The sequence below is a fragment of the Lepidochelys kempii genome, chromosome 1, assembly GCF_965140285.1.
Source record: "Lepidochelys kempii isolate rLepKem1 chromosome 1, rLepKem1.hap1, whole genome shotgun sequence".
NCBI classification, from domain to species: domain Eukaryota; kingdom Metazoa; phylum Chordata; order Testudines; family Cheloniidae; genus Lepidochelys; species Lepidochelys kempii.
Window position 1 is genome coordinate 126,641,539 of NC_136380.1, and position 17,866 is coordinate 126,659,404.

The following is a 17,866-nucleotide window of genomic DNA, read 5'->3' on the forward strand; positions in this document are numbered from 1 at the left end:
CTGAGGGGACCCAAGATCTCTATTATTAACAATTTTGAAAATTATCATGAAAGCCAGAAGAAAATAATTTCATTTAGATTAATTAGCGAGAGGAAATTTAAAGTCTATCTGAGGTTAAAAGGTGTTTTTAAAAACATGAATGACTAATATTAGTACTCAGTTCTAAGTCACTTTCTGCATCTCTCAAGTACCAAATATAAACATTAAGAAGTCTTTTCCAAAAGTACAAAACATGCAGCATTGAGTATGTCTGAAGCCAAATGAAATTAAATGATTTATGCAATAGAAGAGCAAATGCAGCATGAGGAAAAAACAAAAAATTCTTGACAATCCTTCAACATGATCATAGAAATTCCTACTCTGTGAAACAATTAATGTCAGAGATAGCATGATTTTAAAAAGATTAAAAAAAAAACAATGAAATGACTTTCAATGGGCTGAAACCACATTTCCGGTATTAACTTCCTGGTGTCACAATTAGCTAGCTCATCTTTTGTAAATTCACTGATTAGATTTTTGTTTTTAAAACTTGCTTTTGAGGCAAGGTCACACCTTAGATTAAGATATCAGTTCGAGCATTAAGCATACAGTAGTATCTATTTGAATTATTAGTTATCTTTGTACACACAGCACTAGCAGATTATATATTACCATACTGATCTTTAATTATACTATTTTACACAATTAGTATTGAAAAATGTTTAAATAATAATTTATATAATTCCTCTTCCTCCTTTATTTTACAGCACTGCACTTAATTGTGAAGTCTACATTAAATTCACAGGTTTCAGAGTAGCAGCCATGTTACTCTGTATCCGCAAAAAGAACAGGAGTACTTGTGGCACCTTAGAGACTAACAAATTTATTAGAGCATAAGCTTTCGTCGGCTACAGCCCACTTCACTGGATGCATAGAATGGAACATATAGTAGCCACCCTCTGTGTATGTCTGTGTCTATATGTTCTATATGTTACTATATGTTCCATTCTATGCATCCGATGAAGTGGGCCCACGAAAGCTTATGCTCTAATAAATTTGTTAGTCTCTAAGGTGCCACAAGTACTCCTGTTCTTTTTATTAAATTCTGCATTCAAATTCCTCCTTCTGTGTTTCAGGTTCCAAGTCTGAAGCAAACTTCCTGATATTCCTACCTGGAATGCTGTGAAATTTGCACTTTCATGTTATATATTTACACTTTCGTGTTTTCAGTTCACAAATCAAGACAATTACTACAATATATTTTGCTCCCAGAGCTGCCTCATTTGTACAGTTCAAACTGTCCTTTTCATACACACCATCCTAAACAAAACCTTTAAAATTAGACATTTATTAGCAGGATGTAGTAGGAGTCAGTATTTAGAAAGACAAGTTGTGAACTGAAAACAGCATACAACCTTGATTAATTCAGGAAACGAAAACTAATTTAATTTAGTTTAGTTTAGACTGCAGCTCCCGAATATTTCTGTAATATAGTATAACAAACTTTTTTTAAAAGAATGCAGCTTCTGAAGATATAAGGGCTGCAGCTATACTAGTACACTTCAGACCCTTAATTCAACACAGGGCAGATCTATCACTGGATGCCAGATGGCTTTCTATAATATAGCTTCCACCATGGAGCTGCACCTATGCTGAATTATGGCTATGTGGCTTGCCAGTGTAGATGAGGTCAAGCAGGTCTGAGGTCCAAATTCCAGAACATGGAGACTTGAGGAGCTAAACTACAACTCTTTGGCTCTCCCCTATTCCCCCCCAATGTTTTTTTAAATGTCTCTCATGATGAGACAACTGATACTTGATTTATGTACCTTTTATTCCAGTAATCATAGCTTTTTGAGAATTGAGGATTACAAGGGTTAGAAAAAGCTTTCAACTTCTGTATTTTAAAATATTTTTAGTCCACTAACTTCTTGACACAACTGTTGCTTCTTTATTCCAATAAAAGTAGCAGATTACTGATCCAAGATTAACTATGTCCATTCTTTGAAATCTTACCTAAACTAGTCTAATGTCCATATCAAAATACCACTGTTGACAAGTTGGTTTGTTTTTTAATCACACTGTTTCAAATAGGTTCTTGATATTTTTTGATTTGTTAATTATATTTAAGATTACAATAAAATAAAATGTTTGGGTCAAACTTTGTCATAATATTTCTGTTCAGTTCTAAATTTTGAAAGCGTTACACACCCTAGGCATACTACACAAATTTACCCTGCCAAGAAAAACTAATGCTAGAAGAATGCTCAGCTGACATAAAACTGTAGGCACACATCTCCTTTTTTTTTTTTCTTTTCTTTTTGGCATGTTATATGTTTTTGAGAATGAGAAAGCAAAACTCAAATCTGCATTAGAATTATTAGTATGGAAGTAACATTACCCAATGAACCCATGTGTGGAAATCTGTACTATCCAGTCTTTGCATTAATTTTACAATTAATTTATTTTCTCTCCTCTCTAGTACCTCAACTATACAATAAATTGATTTGGGCCTCATATTTTAGATAATCTCACTGAACTGCATACATACACCTGCATTTTTGTTATTCTTGTTGAAACCACCATTACCTCCGTAAGAGCCACATTTGAAGCTAGTCAGAAAAAATAAACAGAACCAAACTAATGAGCTGCAGTGATGCTGTCACTCATTACATGGTTTTCAGGCCTTTCCAAGTTGCAGGGAGTTGTTAGAAGCACCAACAAATTAAAAAGGGTTTTTAAAAATCAGTTTCCTTTTAAATTTAAGATTCCTATTGTGCTGATGTCTGGCCTGAAGAGATTCCCAGATCAATCAGTTCTGGAAACCTCAAGCTTCCTTCACAGATACCTAATGTGGGGAAACAGAACATCATTAAGTTTTCTGTTAATCATAAAAATAATTTAAAAACGTAACACACAACTATCAGAAAAGGAACTAAACTAAAAGCTCCATAGAGCAAACTGAATGCCATTGAATTGTCTCCTTAAATACTGGCAATTAATGACAATATATATTCAGCATACAGAATGTGTACACCAACACTCCCACCAATGACTGGGGGAGAAGAGAAGACTAGCAGTCTGTGAGAGTCGAATTCAGTGAAGAAGTTCACCACCGTCAAGTACTGGAGGAGTGATTTTAGAGAGGATGTAATCAAGTGGCCAGGAGTGTGGAGGAATAAAGCTCAGTGTCCAACTTTAGCAGAGATGGAGGAATTTACTTTTGCGTGGTAGAATTCAAAAGCAGGCAAAGAGAACAGGGAGGGTTCTAGCCTAGTATCTAGGTGAAGGACCAGGACAGAGGAAGGTAGCCAGGCAAAGAAGCAAGTTCTTCCTCAGTAGGTAGGTACAGCAGAACAAGCTAGGGAGATTGGCGATTTTCTATAGGTTTATCACCACAGTATCTGAGCACATCACAAACACTGATCAATCCTCAAAACCCATGTGAGGCAGGGACCTGAGGCACAAACAGATCAAAAACCACGCCTGAAACTGGGACAATGCGGGGAACTGAACTCAGATCTCCTGAGTCTGTCCAGCAACTTAACCAAAATGCCACTCGGGTCCAGCAGCAGAGAGGTATATGCAAGGGTGTGTGCAGGGGCATAACGCAGGGGCCTGGGGCAAGTGCAGTAACGGGGAGGGGGAGACTATGGGTCTAGCACAGAGCTGGGCAAACTATGGCCAGCGGGACCCTCCTGCCCAACCCCTGAGCTCCTGGCCCGGGGCGCTAGTCCCCAGCCCCTCCCTGCTGTTCCCCCTCCCCTCCAGCCTCAGTGCGCCGCTCTGGGAGGCCAGGCAGCACAGTTGCAGAGCTGCAGCCTGACGGTGCTCTGGGCGGTGCAACTGTACTGTCGCCAGCCACCAGTGCTCCGGGCAGCACAATAAGGGGGGATTAGATAAAGGGCAGGGGAGTTCGGGGGGTGTGGACAGGGGTCAGAGTGCGGCAAACAGGGGGGTTGAATAGGGCAGGGATCCCGGGGGAGCAGTCAGGAATGAGAGGGGGGCTTGGATGGGGCAGCAGGGGGCAGTCAGGGGTGGGAGGTCCAGTGGTGGTCAGGGGACAGGGAGCAAGGGGTGGTGGATGGGGCAGGAGTCCCGTGGGGCTGTCAGGGAACGGGGGGGGGAGAGGGGTGGATGGGGCGGGAGTCCCGGGGCAGTGGTCAGGGGGCAAGAAGCAGAGGACAGGGGGTTTGGATAGGAGGCGAGGGCTGGGCCACGCCTGGCTGTTTGAGGAGACACAACCTCCCTTTACTGGTCCTCCATACAATTTTGGAAACCCAGTGTGGTCCTCAGACCAAAAAGGAATCTCAGGGGGGCCATCAGGGGACAGGGGGTTGGATGCGGCAGGGTCCCGGGGGGCAGTCAGGAATAAGGGGGGGTTGGATGGGGCAGTGGGGGGCAGTCGGGGGGGAGGTCCGGGGGTGGTCAGGGGACAGGGAGCAAGGGGTGGTGGATGGGGCAGGAGTCCCGGGGGGCCGTCAGGGAACGGGGGGGTTGGATGGGGCAGAAGTCCCAGGGGAGCGGTCAGGAGAGGAGAAGCGGGGGTGAGGGGCGTTGGATAGGGGGCGGGATAACGCCTGGCTGTTTGGGGGACCGGCCCTCCATACAATATTGGAAACCCGATGCGACCCTCAGGCCAAAAAGTTTGCCCGCCCCTGGTCTAGCACGGGAACGGGTGCAGTTAAAGCAGCAAGGGGGCGTGTGCAGGTGCCTCCCCAGTAACTGGGTATGGCAGCAGCCGCCTAGGGAAGGGGAACGGGCCGGCTCAAGCCCACGAGCCGCCTGCAAGGCCAGCACGGGAAAGGGCCCGGCCCAGCGGCCAGGCGCGGACCCGGCCCAGCAGGCAGGGGCGTGCGGAGGGCGCCAGCGCGGCGGGCCGAGGGGAGGCTGGAGCGCGCAGCTCCGTGGCCCGGCGCAGCAGCGGCGTGTGCAGCGCACGGGGGAGGCGCGCCAGGGCCAGGCCCTGTGGTACCGCAGCCCTGGCAGGAAGGGGAGCCCCCCGTGCGGCCGAGGGCAGGCTGCGCCCAGCCTCTGCGCCCACGCAGCAGCCGAAGCCCGGGGGCGCTGCGGCCCCTCGCTGTGCGCAGGGGCCAAGGTCACGGCACACGCCCCAGCCGCCGCGGGGACAGTGGGGCCCGGGCGGGGGAGGAAGGGAAGGCTGCAAAGGGAGAGCGGCCGCCGGCCTCCTGCTCTCCCCCGGCCCCGTTAGGAGAGCGGGCGCGGTGCCCGTGGCCTCGGCGGACCCCAGTCGGGCTGCGCCCGGTGCCGCTGCACGGCGCCGCACGGGGCAGCAGCGGGCGCGGGGCGCGATGCTCTCACCTGGCGCGGGGGCCCCGCCGGGGCGGAGGCGGCGCAGCAGCTGGTGCAGGGCGACGGCGAGGCCGATGCAATAGAGCCGCAGCGCGGGCAGCGCCCGAGACAATAGCGACATGGCTGCCTCCCGCCCCTCGGCGCGGGGACGAGGCCCCGGCGCGCCTCTGTGTGTGTGTGTGTGTGTGTGTGTCTGCTCCGGGGCTGGGCGGACGCGGCGCTGCTGCAGAGCCCACACCCAGCGGAAGGGAAAGCGCCGCCGCTGTCACAGGCTGCACGGCCCGGACGCTCTGCCGCTCGCTTCTGGGCATGTGCGCGGCCACCCCGCGTCAGGGCGGGGGAAGGGGAGAGCGGCCCCTGAGCCCCGTGCCTCCAGTGGCGCCCTAGGCGCCGAGCGGGCGGGTGGCGGGGCGGGGTTGTGTCGGGGAGACGATGCCACCCGAGTTGGGGAGAGATGCAGCCAGGGCTGCGCTAGCTGCCAGGGAGGCGGGAGGTGCAGGGGCCAGCTGGCCGGGGCCCGGTTGTTTTTGGATTTGCCGAGGAGTCAGGCTGGAGAACTGAGCAGCCGGAAAGTAATGGGGCCCTGTGGGTGCCTCTTGAAAGGGAGCTCTGAGCCTGGGCCCCCAGCCATGAAAATGAGGCCAGAGCCGGCTGCCCTTACATTGTAAAGTGTGCGCAGACTGGAAAGCGGACATACATTTTTAACAGCAAGGGTAATAAACCCTGGGATCAAAATTAAGAAGGGTTGTGGTGGAGTCTCCATCACAGGCAATTTTTAAACCGAGATTGGATTAAAAAAACCCAACATGCTCTAGGAATTATTTTGGGAAAGTTCCAAGGGCTGTGGTACACAGGGTGTCAGACCAGGTGATCACAGTGGTGCCTTCTGCCCTTGGATGTACCATAATACAGAATTTAGGTGTTATGTGACCCAGTGAAACTGAACAATGCTGCCCCCTTACCTTATCCGCACCTCCCCCTTTTGCCCCTTCCTTTCTGCCTCTATTTGTAACCTTGTGTTCCATCATGACATAATGTTGGAGTTTATGATCTTATACATCATAGTCATGAAAACAAGATTGTCAAGGACTTCCAGGATCCTCTAGTCCAAGGGCTCTCAGGACAAATTTTTTGATGGCTCAGAGTGTGGCCACCAACTCTTGCTGAAAGAAAAGGAGTACTAGTGGAACCTTAGAGACTACCCAATTTATTTGAGTATAAGCTTTCGTGAGCTACAGCTCATTTCATCGGATGTATTCAATGGAAAAAACCAGTGAGGAGATTTATATACACACAGAACATGAAAAAATGGGTGTTATCATACAACAAAGAAAATAACAGAACGCCACTAGCCGTCACCTTCAGCCCCCAACTAAAACCCCTCCAACGCATTATTAAGGATCTACAACCTATCCTAAAGGATGACCCAACACTCTCACAAGTCTTGGGAGACAGGCCAGTCCTTGCCTACAGACAGCCCCGCAACCTGAAGCAAATACTCACCAACAACCACATACCACACAACAGAACCACTAACCCAGGAACTTATCCTTGCAACAAAGCCCGTTGCCAATTGTGCCCACATATCTATTCAGGGGACACCATCACAGGGCCTAATAACATCAGCCACACTATCAGAGGCTCGTTCACCTGCACATCCACCAATGTGATCTATGCCATCATGTGCCAGCAATGCCCCTCTGCCATGTACATTGGTCAAACTGGACAGTCTCTACGTAAAAGAATAAATGGACACAAATCAGATGTCAAGAATTATAACATTCATAAACCAGTCGGAGAACACTTCAATCTCTCTGGTCACGCAATCACAGACATGAAGGTCGCTATCTTAAAACAAAAAAACTTCAAATCCAGACTCCAGCGAGAAACTGCTGAATTGGAATTCATTTGCAAATTGGATACTATTAATTTAGGCTTAAATAGAGACTGGGAGTGGCTAAGTCATTATGCAAGGTAGCCTGTTTCCTCTTGTTTTTTCCTACCCCCCCCCCCCCCCCAGATGTTCTGGTTTAACTTGGATTTAAACCTGGAGAATGGTCAGTTTAGATGAGCTATTACCAGCAGGAGAGTGAGTTTGTGTGTGTATGGGGGTGGGGAGGATGTGAGAAAACCTTGATCTATGCAGGAAATAGCCCGACTTGATTATGTAAAGAGTTGTCACTTTGGATGGGCTAGCGTATTGTTTCATATTCTCTGTGTATATATAAAGCCTGCTGCAGTTTCCACGATATGCATCTGAAGAAGTGAGCTGTAGCTCACGAAAGCTTATGCTCTAATAAATTGGTTAGTCTCTAAGGTGCCACAAGTCCTCCTTTTCTTTTCACCAGCAGGAGAGTAAATTTGTGTGGGGGGGTGGAGGGTGAGACAACCTGGATTTGTGCTGGAAATGGCCCACCTGTTGATCACTTTAGATAAGCTATTACCAGCAGGACAGTGGGGTGGGAGGAGGTATTGTTTCATGATTTCTGTGTGTATATAAAGTCTGCTGCAGTTTCCACGGTAAACATCTGATGAAGTGAGCTGTAGCTCACGAAAGCTCATGCTCAAATAAATTGGTTAGTCTCTAAGGTGCCACAAGTACTCCTTTTCTTTTTGCGAATACAGACTAACACGGCTGTTCCTCTGAATACTGTAAGGAGAGTGATCACTTAAGATGAGCTATTACCAGCAGGGGGGGGGGGGGAAACTTTTGTAGTGATAATCAAGGTGGGCCATTTCCAGCAGTTAACAGGAACATCCCAGGAGCAGTAGGGGGTGGGGGTGGGGGTGGAGAAATAAACATGGGGAAATAGTTTTACTTTGTGTAATGACGCAGAGAGACTGAAGTGTTCTCCGACTGGTTTATGAATGTTATAATTCTTGACATCTGATTTGTGTCCATTTATTCTTTTACGTAGAGACTGTCCAGTTTGACCAATGTACATGGCAGAGGGGCATTGCTGGCACATGATGGCATATATCACACTGGTAGATGTGCAGGTGAACGAGCCTCTGATAGTGTGGCTGATGTGATTAGGCCCTGTGATGGTGTCCCCTGAATAGATATGTGGACACAGTTGGCAACGGGCTTTGTTGCAAGGATAGGTTCCTGGGTTAGTGGTTCTGTTGTGTGGTGTGTGGTTGCTGGTGAGTATTTGCTTCAGGTTGGGGGGCTGTCTGTAGGCAAGGACTGGCCTGTCTCCCAAGATTTGTGAGAGTGATGGGTCGTCCTTCAGGATAGGTTGTAGATCCTTGATGATGCACTGGAGAGGTTTTAGTTGGGGGCTGAAGGTGATGGCTAATGGTGTTCTGTTATTTTCTTTGTTGGGCCTGTCCTGTAGTAGGTGACTTCTGGGTACTCTTCTGGCTCTGTCAATTTGTTTTTTCACTTCAGCAGGTGGGTATTGTAGTTGTAAGAATGCTTGATAGAGATCTTGTAGGTGTTTGTCTCTGTCTGAGGGGTTGGAGCAAATGCAGTTGTATCGCAGAGCTTGGCTGTAGACAATGGATCGTGTGGTGTGGTCAGGGTGAAAGCTGGAGGCATGTAGGTAGGAATAGCGGCCAGTAGGTTTCCGGTATAGGGTGGTGTTTATGTGTTGCTGGTGGCTGTTCTCACACTTTTCCCTAAATAATTAGCTTTAGGAAAAACAAATAAATATTTAGCAATACATGTCCAAATCATTGTAATCTATTTATTGTTAGCTAGTAAGTCTGTTGTGAAAAATGATATTAACAAACATGAAAGTATCGCTTTTCACAGCAGACTTACTCAGCCCTGCCAAGCCTGGGGACAAATTAAGCCCTGGATGGGGGGGCGGGGGGAGGCAGCAGGGGCAATGGCAGTTGGTGGGTGGGGAGCGGGGTGCTGAAGCCTGAAGCCCTGCGGCCAGAGCCTGGGGCCTACCGCCACACAGCCAGAGCTGGAGCCCAAAGCCCCTCAGCCAGAGCCTGCCGCTCCACCACCCCAGAGATGAGACCCAAAGCCTGAGCCCCCTGCGAAAATGGGGAACTCACTGGCTGCCTGCTCCTCCAGTGTTGTGCCCCAAGTGTCTCCAGAGTGGGACAGAGCCCAACTCCTGCTGGGGGTCCCAGCCATCAACACCAAGGCAGTGCATCCAGGAACAACAGGCAGGGGGAGGAGCCACTATTTAACTACCCACCCCAGCCCAGGAGGCTGTGGGCGCAAGAAAAGCCCCAGGTGGTCACATGCGGCCACAGTGACTGGCATTTGAGAAACACTGACCTAGTCCATCTAAAACGATTTTAGCAGCTGCTCTTTGAAGGGATTAGAGAGCTCAGGGGACCAGAGTCAGGGAGTCCAGAGATGGGGAGGTTACAATAATCAAGACAGAAAATGAAAAGTGTCTGGACAAGAGGTCCTGCTGTGTGGACAGAAATAAGAGGCCCATTGTAGAAGTGCTTTGGAGGAAGAAGTGGCAAGAACTGAACGTAGTCTGGCTTTGTAGGATAAGAGGCCCATTGTAGAAGTGCTTCGAAGGAAGGTACAGGGAGGTGTCAAACATGATTTTTGCATTACAGGTCTCAATTACAGAGAGCATAGCAGTGTTGTCAGCAGTGACAGAGTAAAGAAAGTAGAGAATATTTGGGAGGAAAGAACAGGAGTTAAGTTTTTGCCATTTTGTAGAGAGACTGTCTCTACGTAAAAGAATAAATGGACACAAATCAGAGGTCAAGAATTATAACATTCAAAAACCAGTCAGAGAACACTTCAATCTCTTTGGTCACTCGACTACAGACCTAAAAGTGGCAATTCTTCAACAAAAAAACTTCAAAAACAGACTCCAACAAGAGACTGCTAAATTGGAATTAATTTGCAAACTGGATACAATTAACTTAGCTTGAATAAAGACTGGGAGTGGACGGGTCATTACACAAAGTAAAACTATTTCCCCGTGTTTATTCCTCCTCCTATTGTTCTTGTAAAGTGCTAGAAATGGCCCACCTTGATTATCACTACAAAAGGTTCTCCCCACCCCTGCTCTCCTGCTGGTAATAGCTCATCTTACCTGATCACTCTTGTTACAAAGTGTATGGTAACACCCATTGTTTCATGTTCTCTGTGTATATAAATCTCTCCACTGTATTTTCCACTGCATGCATCTGATGAAGTGAGCTGTAGCCCACGAAAGCTTATGCTCAAATAAATTTGTTAGTCTCTAAGGTGCCACAAGTACTCCTTTTCTTTTTGCGGATACAGACTAACACGGCTGCTACTCTGAAATCAGCAACAAGAGTTCTCTGTATCTGAAATAGGAGCTTTTTTTGAGTCAATCCAGTGATGCCATCTGTTTCTTTTTATACAGTGTCCATCACTGTGGAATCTACTGTAAATATCTACCTGGTAGAATGAATGTCCATAGCCTATGCTAAGATAAACCAACATCTTCATGACAAATCTGCCGCGCATTAAGGGTTTACCAAGTTATCTCACTAGTTTCCAACTTTGAGACACAAGTCAGTGGCTTTGGCCCAATAAAACAAGCATTGGTCATTTCAGGCAAAATTTGTGTCACCTTGGACACCAGACACCCTTGAATTATCTTTCTTACCGGGAAGCCCAAGTAGTCACATAAATACGTTAATTTAGTTTGCCTTCTAATTTGAGTACCATATAGCTTTGAATCACTATCCATAAGTTTCTGCCACAACAGATGACTAAATTTCATTGCAGCCATGTGCCCAGAATTCTCAATATGATGACATTTCGTAGAAGCAAGCTACAAGTTGTCCTCAGTTTTCAATTTTAAATCTCCAATTAATTTTTTTTATATGATCATCACTTGAGACAGAATGACAAGGCCTATGTTCCTATGCTTCTAAGTTCCAAAAAGCAGCTAATCAGAAGTCTTAAATTAATCATACATAATAATTAGGGCTGTCAAGCAATTAAAAAATTAATTGCAATTAATCATGCAATAAAAAGATTAATCGTGATTATTCGCACTGATTATAGAATACCATTTATTTAAATAGTTTTGGATGTTTTCTACATTTTCAGATATATTGATTTCAATTACAACACAGAATACAAAATGTACAGTTCTCACTTTGTATTTATTTATGATTACAAATATTTGCACTGTAAAAAACAAAAGAAACAGTATTTTTCAGTGTACCTAATACAAGTACTGTAGTGCAAGCTTTTTATCCTGAAAGTTGAATTTACAAATGTAGAATTATGTACAACAAATAACTATTCAAAAGTAAACAATGTAAAACTTTAGAGTATACAAGTCCACTTAGTCCTATTTCTTGTTCAGCCAATTGATCAAACAAGTTTGTTTACATTTGCAGGAGATAATGCTGCCCGCTTCTTGTTCACAATGTCACCTGAAAGTGAGAACAGGCATTCGCATGGCACTTTTGTAGCCGGCATCACAAGATATTTATGTGTCAGATGCACTAAAGATTCATATGTCTCTTCATGCTTCAACCATCATTCCAGAGGCCATGCGTCCATGCTGATGACAGTTTCTGCTCAATAACAATCCAAAGCAGTGCAGACCGATGCCTGTTCATTTTCATCCTGTGAGTCAGATGCCACCAGCAGAAGATTCATTTTCTTTCTTCATGGTTCGAGTTCTGTAGTTTCCATATTGGAGGGTTGCTCTTTTCAGACTTCAGAAAGCATGCTCCACAACTCGTCCCTCTCAAATTTTAAAGGCACTTCAGATTCTTAAACCTTGGGTCAAGTGCTGTAGCTATCTTTAGAAATCTCACATTGGTACCTTCTTTGTGTTTTGTCAGATCTGCAGCAAAAGTGTTCTTAAAACGAACACTGAGTCATCATCCAAGACTACTATATGAAATATGTGGCAGAATGCAGGTAAAACACAGCCGGAGACATACAGTTCTCCCCCGAGTTCAGTCACAAATTTATTTAACGCATTATTTTTTTAACGAGCGTCATCAGCATGGAAGCATGTCCTCTGGAATGGTGGGCGAAGCATGAAGGGGCATACGAATGTTTAGCATATCTGGCATGTAAATACCTTGAAATGCCAGCTACAAAAGTCTCATGTGAACACCTGTTCTCACTTTCTGGTGACGTAAATAAGAAGTGGGCAGCAGTATCTCCCATAAATGTAAACAAACTTGTTTATCTTAGTGATTGGCTGAACAAGAAGTAGGACTGAGTGGATTTGTAGGCTCTAAAGTTTTGCATTGTTTTGTTTTTGTGTGTAGTTATGTAACAAAAAAAATTGACATTTGTAAGTTGCACTTTCAGGATAAAGAGATTGCACTACAGTACTTGTATTAGGTGAATTGAAAAATACTATTTCTTTTGTTTATCATTTTTACAGTGCAAATATTTGTAATAAAAAATAATTATATAAAGTGAGCAGTGTACACTTTGTATTCTGTGTTGTAATAGAAATCAATATATTTGAAAATGTAGAAAAACATCCAAAAATATTTTACAAATTTCAATTGGTATTCTATTGTTTAATAGTGCAATTAAAACTGCATTTAATCACGATTATTTTTTTAATCACAGTTAATTCGTGTGATTAATCAACAGCCCTAATAATAATCATTAGCATTTTTATCCACAGATCTCAAATTGCTTTAGAAATATAGGTGTCATTCATTCCCAGTTTACATAACACGTAATTATGACATGAGGAATTAAGATGGCAATAATTTCAATAGAGGTAGACTTTAACAGTATATTTAACTAAGAAGTCTTTTAATATTTTTTTCTTTCTTGTTTTTTCTTCTAAGAAAGAGCTCTTGGAGTCATCATGGATAGCTCTCTGAAAACATCTGCTTAATATGCAGTGGCAGTCAAAAAAACTATCAAAATGTTAGGAACCATTAGGAAAGGGATAGATAATAAGACAAAATATCATAATGCCATTATATAAATCCATGTTACACCAACACCTTAAATACTGCATTCAGTTCTGGTCTTCCCATCTCAAAAAAAGATATCTTGAAATCAGAAAAAAGTACAGAGAAGGGCAACAAAAATGGTTAGGGATATGGAACAGCTTCCATATGAGAGGAGATTAAGAAGACTGAGATTGTTCAGTTTAGAAAAGAGACAACTAAGGGCTTGTGTACACTTATAGGGCTGCAGCGGAGCAGCTGCAGTACTTAATGAAGATGCTGCTTACTCCCTTTGTGTAGGTACTCTATCTCCCAAAGATGTGGTAACTATGACAACAGGATAAGCCCTCATGTCAACATAGCATTGTCTACATCGAGAGTTAGGTCAATATCACTGCATCACTCAGGGGTGACGTAGTTATACCAACATAAGTTTGTAGTGTGGACCAGGGGTAAGGAGGGGTATAATAGAGGTCTATAAAATCATGAATCATATGGAGAAAGTGAATAAGGAAATATTATGTACCCTTTCACATAACACAAGAAACAAGGGTTACCCAATGGAATTAATAGGCAGCAATGGAATTAAAACAAACATAAGAAAATACTTCTTCACACAACACACAGTTAACCTGTGGAACTCTTTGCCACAGGATGTTGTAAAGGCCAAAAGTTTAACTGGGTTCAAAAAAGAATTAGATAAGTTCATAGAGGTTAGGTCCATCTGACTGCCAGAAACTGGGATTGGACCACTCAAAATGTTGGGGATTATAGATCGGTATGCTTTTCACCTGAAAATTGTCTGAAATGATAATTTAAAACAGAATAATGAAATATGAAAGGGATTAACAACTTGAACTGAGCAAATAATAGATTTTTTGGTTCTTGGGTGAACAAAAAAATCCACAAAAAATTTTATTTCAAGTTGATCCAAAACAGATTTTTTAATGTTTTTTCTGCCAATATGAAAAAGTGGAAAAAATATTTTTTTTATTTATTAAATGTATTTATTTATTTTTCATTTTGTTTCATTTTGTTTTCAGGTATCTTTTATCCTTTTTGTTTGTTTCTTTCTTTAAATAAATCTAACTAAACTTCTAAATGAAATGTCATTTTGAATGAAAGGTCAAAATATTTTGTTTTGAAAATGTTCAAACAAAACACACAGGGCTTTTTTGGAAAAAAAATCATTTTTTCCATTCAAACCTATTTGCAGAATTCACATATAGTTTTGGTTGACTGGAAACCACATTTTTCAGTGAGTAAACTATTTGTCCAAAAATTTTTGAACAGCTGTACTAACCAGCACCATTTCAGCAAAGGAAAATCATGGCTCATTAATCTCTTAAAATTCTTTGAATGTGTCAGAAAAGCAGTGGATAAAGGAGAACCAGTCAAAATAATTTATTTATACTTCTCTGAGGCCTTTGATGAGGTCCCGCACAAGGCACTACTGAAGAAGTTAAGTAGTCATGCATGACAGGCAAAATATTCTCATGGATCAAAAACTGGCTAGGAGACGGGGTTAAATGGTCAATTTTCATCATGGCTAAAAGTTAACAGTGGGATGGATACTTCTAGGTTTTGTGCTATATTGTTAATATATTAATGCCTGAAAAGCCAGGTGACTAGTGAGATAGCAAAATTTGCATATGACAAAGTTATCTAGATTAATATAAGTAATGTATGCCATGTACAGTGGAAGACAGAGGAACTTCAGAGAGACCTAAACAAGCTAGGTGAATAGGAAACATGATGGCAAATGAAATTCCATGTTGATTAACTCAAAGTCATGCACTTTGGAGGGAAAAATTTAAACTATTCATATATCTTACAGAGTTCTATATTAACTATATAAACTCAGTGACACTGTAGACAGCACAGTGAAGATTTCTGCCAATTATGTGCAGCTGTGGTCATAAAAGCTAACATATGGAATGTGATGGTGAATAATACAAAGAATATTACAATGCCTTTATATAAATCAGTGAGGTACCCTCATCAGTAATACATTCACCCCTTATGCCAAAGGATACTGCGGGATTAGAACAGGTTCAGAGAAAAGCCAAGAGGATTATCAAGGGCTTGGAAGAACTCTCATATTAAGAGAAATTGAAAAGAAGAGACCAATAAGACTGAGGGTACCAAATAAAAATATGTAAATGTAATGACTGATCAAGGGAAGGTAGATTTCCTCTCTCATAATAATATAAGAACAAGCAGACATTTAAAAGTTAGGAAGTTCTAAACCAATACAAGGAAATACTTTTTCACACAATGTGTAATTAGATGTGGAACTCACTGCCAATGGAAGTTGATGAGGCCAAGAATATAACAAGATTTAAAAGGAAGGGTTGGATTTTTTTTTAATATCAAGAATATCCAGTTTTATCAATATTAACAATAGCAAAAATATTTGTAAGAGATATTAAATCTCATGCTTCAGAGTTTAAGCTAACCAATAACTATTAGAGATCAGAATGAGATCTAATGTAGGTTGATATGGGAAAAATTCCCCAGACTCCTTCAGACTCCAATTTGTGTTCCTAGCTTCCATTCCATATAAGCAGGAGTCACTTCACCAATTGAAAACTTACCATTGGATGTTGTAGATCACATAACTAGAGCTGAGAGTAAAATGAGGTATGGCCATGAGCATTCCTGGGCTGAGCATGCCCAGTAGAATGTAGGTTACTAAATGAGGTATGGCTAAGAAGCAGATTAGATCTGGAGAATAGGCAGTAAAGTCGGATGAGGAAATCATGGCTCTGAGGTAAAAACAATGGCAGTGAGCATGTGGAGAATGAGGTAATGCTTCAAATGAGCATGCGCGATACAAAGGTAGAGAGAGATCGAACAGCTCCACGCTGGACTGGTTTGAGGCTGTTTTTTCTGGTAGTAATGATCCTGTGTGGTAAACTGGAAGGAGGTATGCTGAGCATGCTGGAGAGCTCCCCACAGACCAGGACACACTGATAGTATAAAAGGCAGACAGTCAGCATATAGTTTTCAGTTAGGAGCCAGCAAGAACTGCATGAGATAGAGGGAGTTCCAAGAGGACAGAAGAAGCGTATAGCTGCTGAAGAGATCTGACCAAGCTGATAGCTGAAGAAGCAATGGTAACAGCAGCGGCAGACCTGAAGAAGCAGCAACGGCAGTGGCAGTGACTAAGTGGCAGCAACAGGGGGAGTCCTCTCACTGAGGCAAAGTCAACGGCCAGAGTAAGCAAGCCTGCTAGTTATTATTTAATTATAATATTAATATAGGATAGTGCAGTAGAGCATTTGTATGTGTATCTGTGTGATGTGTAAGTGTGTTAATGTTAATTGTAATTTACTTATGTGAAACTTAAAGTACAATTTAAGAACTCCTGTCAGCCATCTGTTACAGACTGGCCATCTGTGACAGAGTGCTCACTCTTAAAATCATTTAAACTGTATACTAGTGCGGTTTGAATGCTCTTTAACTTACAATAAGGGATTTGTGCCTGATTCATGGTTTTAGATGATGTTGTATTAGGAATTATTAGTTACATTAATAAAAAGATACTTTGTTTTTGGGAAAAATACTGCCTGTGTCAATCATTTTATCGGAAGGTTATATCTGTGTCCTTCAAGTGTTTCCTTAACTACCCTGGAGACCCATGCTTCAGGAAAGACAGATTAAGGGGGCAATAGGCATGTTATTTTAGGGGGCCCCCAAGAGCCTATTTTTGAGGATAACAGAATGGCAGATTATCCCCCAACTCCCTACTGGAGGGTTCTTACACCTTCCTCTGAAGCACATGGTACTGGTCACTTGAGAGACAGGATACTAGACAAGATAGATCTTGGGTCTGATCCAGACTAGCAATTCCTATGTTCCATGCTCTGATCTACAGCAGCACACACATATTTAAATAAATTTTTAAAATTCATCAGAGTTTGCCCTCACTACTTAACTTAGTTAAAACTGAAACAATAAATGAGCTTGACCAATTCTTAGCCTGTTTTGTGGGTCAGCACCTTGGTATGACTTGTACTTGTAATCAGAGAGTCATACTCAAGTATTTCCAAGTCAAGTATATTTCATGTGGGTATTTTGGTATTTTTCACACCACAGTAGGATGTTACAGAGAAAAGTCATGTCCACTTGGATGTTAAATTTAAGGAGGTCAGGGGAAGTGAAATCTGTACACTTTAGAGCCTAGTTAAACTTTTTTTTTCCACTCGTGGAAGTAACAATACAGTAATAGAGAGACGAAGTGGGTGAAGCAGTATCTTTGCCAACTTCTGTTGATGAAAGAGACAAGCTTTTGACTTACACAGAGCTCTTCTTGGTCTGGGAAAGGTACTCAAGAGTGTCACAGCTAAATAAAAGGTGGAATGGATTGTTTAGCATAAGTAGTTAACACATAGTCTAAGGGACCCTCCCAGGGGAAGTAGGCCATTAACACCGCTGCAGCAATAAAACAAAAAAGGGGGATTAGTGGGTTACAGATTGTTGTAATAAAACATAAATCCAGTGTTTTTATTAAGGCCATGATTTTTAGTGTCTAGCAAAGTTATGAATTTAAGCTTCCAGACTCATCTTTTGAAAGTGTTGTACAGGTTTCCTTTGAGGATGAGGACTGAGAGCTCAAATAGGGAGTGATTGTTTTGTGGAAAGTGTTCACCTGCAGGTAATATGGTGTTTTTGTCTTTTATCATTTTCCTGTGACAGTTCATTTGAGAGCATAGTG

General features: G+C 42.9%; 2 protein-coding genes across 3 annotated transcripts in view; both read right to left on the reverse strand.

Moving 5' to 3' along the window:
* The window catches only part of ZBED1 (zinc finger BED-type containing 1), a 43,758-nt gene extending 38,372 nt beyond the window's left edge, over window positions 1-5,386 (reverse strand). For both annotated transcript variants that reach the window (XM_073354071.1, XM_073354081.2), the window contains exon 1: window positions 5,302-5,386. The gene's annotated coding sequence lies outside the window, so the exon portion shown is untranslated. The remainder of the gene's footprint in view (window positions 1-5,301) is intronic.
* The window catches only part of DHRSX (dehydrogenase/reductase X-linked), a 224,396-nt gene extending 218,776 nt beyond the window's left edge, over window positions 1-5,620 (reverse strand). The window contains exon 1 of the mRNA XM_073354095.2: window positions 5,302-5,620. Coding sequence (XP_073210196.1) covers window positions 5,302-5,413 — 112 coding nt within the window. The 5' untranslated portion in view covers window positions 5,414-5,620. The remainder of the gene's footprint in view (window positions 1-5,301) is intronic.
* Window positions 5,621-17,866: the final 12,246 nt, after the last annotated feature.